The sequence below is a fragment of the Haplochromis burtoni genome, unplaced genomic scaffold (genome assembly GCF_018398535.1).
Source record: "Haplochromis burtoni strain Fernald_Lab_line unplaced genomic scaffold, NCSU_Asbu1 Contig_1324, whole genome shotgun sequence".
In the NCBI taxonomy this organism is placed as follows: domain Eukaryota; kingdom Metazoa; phylum Chordata; class Actinopteri; order Cichliformes; family Cichlidae; genus Haplochromis; species Haplochromis burtoni.
The window spans coordinates 23679-26482 of record NW_024583685.1 but is presented as its reverse complement, the minus strand read 5'-3'; the positions used below and the strand labels follow the sequence as shown (position 1 = coordinate 26482).

The window sequence follows — 2804 nt, the reverse complement described above, 5'->3', positions numbered from 1 at the left end:
CAGCAAAAACAAACACATGTACCAAACTATTATGTCTTGTTTTTAAAGAGTGAGTGAGCTACAGAGAGCTCAGACTTTCATAATAATATGTGACCAGTGTCACCAGGCAGTCAGCGACCTGCTCTCTGGGACTGGAAGAGTAGGAGTGAAAAAGAAGTGGTGGGTGGGTAAGGAGTGGGCAGCTTCCAGAATTTCAGGAGAAGATGATCTCAGTAGTATAGAGCAGAGTGAAACAAGACCCTGATGCTACATACGACATATAAAACTAGAATTATTGAGCCTTTTGTTTCCTGGTGCAAGTCCCTACTACTAGATTTACTAAGCCTGCGCAAATTTGCGTAAATTCCCCTGAACCTAACACCTCCTAGCACCCCGCTGAGAGGCCCTCAGCTCCATCGTTCTCCTACTTTTGTGATGCAAACACACCCTTCCCCAACCCCCAACCAGGAGAGATTCAGAACGTCAAAAACAGCTCCATCAGTTTCATGACCACCTTCTCTGCCAGCCTCTCACCCCAAGGGGTCCTTTCCCAAGGAAGATGCATTGGAGACATATTTGGTGTCCAAGTCCGTGGCCATCCAGAACTTGATCCCAAATTTGTCTGGATTGGTTGCAATATACTGTGTGAATGGACAACAAACCTTGGTAGGGAACAGTTGTTCATCTATGGTCATGTGTTCTCCTGGAGTGAAACTCTTAGCACAGTTCTTGTTGAAGTGTGTCCAGAAGTCGGAGGTCGCCACAAATGTGTCTGTTTTCACCCGTTCTGCCCACGTGTCCTTGACATCAAATCAAAGGTGTTGCATAATTGAAATGAATCTATCTCGGGACATTGTCTCTTTGATTACTGGCACCGGAAATCCTTCTGACCAGCAATCCACACTGGCACCAACAGGACACAGATTGCTTTTAAAAAGAGAATTGAAATGAATGCCATCAGTTAATTAATTGACAAATTCCAGTCCTGCTCTGGTCTGCGGGCTTGATGGACCGTACACTCCCTGATGGGGAGTAAATAAATAAATAGAGAATGACAAATTAACATGAAACTCACTCTAAATAGGTTTTTATAAATATCATATGTACTATGGCAAATAAAGGACAAATGCAGGACTACATGTTTAGTGCTCAGCTCAGATTAATTAATTATTGTGGATGATTTTAACATCCATGCAGATGCTAAGAATGACATCTTCAACATAGAATACTTTGTTAATAGACTCAGTTGGCTTCCTAGGTTCCTCTTCAGCACTGCAGCCAGGCTGATAAAAAGTCCAATCATTCCAAATAAAATGAAAAAAGAAAGAAAATTATCTCACTCTGATGTGGGTTTGATTTCTGTGACACATTTTGTTTTTATTTTTCATATTATTTAGCATTTTTGGTGGACACAAGTTTTTATGGTGGAACTTATTAAGGCCTACATTTACTATGCATGAAGAAACTCATCTATTTTTAGTGATGTTGTTTGTGGTGCTGGTGTTTTTAGAGTGCTAACTCTGAAATGGCACGTTTTTTAATTGTGAGTTGCACTTCTTTTGTTTTTTTTAATTGTTAACTTTGTGGTTTTGCAGACCTCAACTTGCTTTCAGTGAGAACCTGCTGATGTGGGTCTGAAGAACAAATGGTCACATGACCAAAGAACTATTAAAACAGCACTGAGTGGTCACTGTTCCCATAGATCAACGATCAGCAGTGCCCTCCAGTGGTGAAAACACAGGTATGAACACCACAGGTCTGATCCCTGACTCCTACATCATAGCGAGCAGCATACACTTCAGCAGCATCAGGAAATGTTAATATGTTCATTTTTTTTCTTTAGTTTTTTAACTACTGTACTTTCGAACCATAAGGCACACCTGATGATAAGGCGCATTAAGCGAAACAAAACAGATAATAACTTTATTCAACTCATTCTTCTTGCTTCCTTCACTTCTGTTCCATGGGTTCATTAATACCGAACTCTCTCGCAGCTGCTCTCTTCCCATGTTGTTGCAGTATATTAATGACTAACCTCCTATTCTGGATGGATTATCTCAGTTGTTCTCCTGACTGAAGTTTGGTTCATTTATAGCAGGGGTCAGCAACCTTTAACACCCAAAGAGCCATTTGTACGGTGGCCCCAGTTTCTACGCAAAAGAAAACACTGGGAGCCAAATAGTCAAAAAAGTTTTTGACATCTAAAATATACACTGTATATATTGTTTTTTACCTTTATGCTTTCTGTGAACAACTAAAGTGTGTTGCTTATGAAATCCACGACGTGGACATTTTATTTATGTAATGAAATGTGATGTCGCAAAGAAAAACTGTTGGGAGCCGCCACTCTTATATCACCTTTGGGCTTTTTGAGCGTAGCGGAGCCTTGACCTGAATTAGAAAAAAAATAATTGGAAATAGCACTATGCTATTAAAACAAATGAAAAATAAATATTTGCAAAATTCTGCATAAATATTTATTTTACCTGGTTAATGTATGTGGCGGGGCGTGGTCTGCAGTGCTGCTGCATGGGAGGCGGACACACCTGAGTGGCATCTGTAATCACGTCTCACCAGCTTAAAGTCTGTGCTCTCTTTGCCGTTGTTGTTGGGCTGTGAGCTGAAAAGCTACAGCCAGCTGTATGCATGTGTGAAAAGTGGTCAATAAAGAGATAGGCCGAAAAGCATGCTGATGAAAACATTGTTGGGTCTGCCGTGATATGTTTACAATGGAACTTCTGCTCCTGAATCTCTGCACACAGCGTCTGCAAATCAGGGCTGTGCGAAGTCACTTTCATCTTTACGCAGGACTGTAAGCTGTCGTC

At 40.9% G+C, this 2804-nt stretch overlaps 1 protein-coding gene across 1 annotated transcript in view; it reads right to left on the bottom strand.

Moving 5' to 3' along the window:
* Window positions 1-2777, bottom strand: part of LOC102298336 — a 21081-nt gene extending 18304 nt beyond the window's left edge. The window contains exon 1 of the mRNA XM_042216881.1: window positions 2708-2777. Coding sequence (XP_042072815.1) covers window positions 2708-2777 — 70 coding nt within the window. The remainder of the gene's footprint in view (window positions 1-2707) is intronic.
* Window positions 2778-2804: the final 27 nt, after the last annotated feature.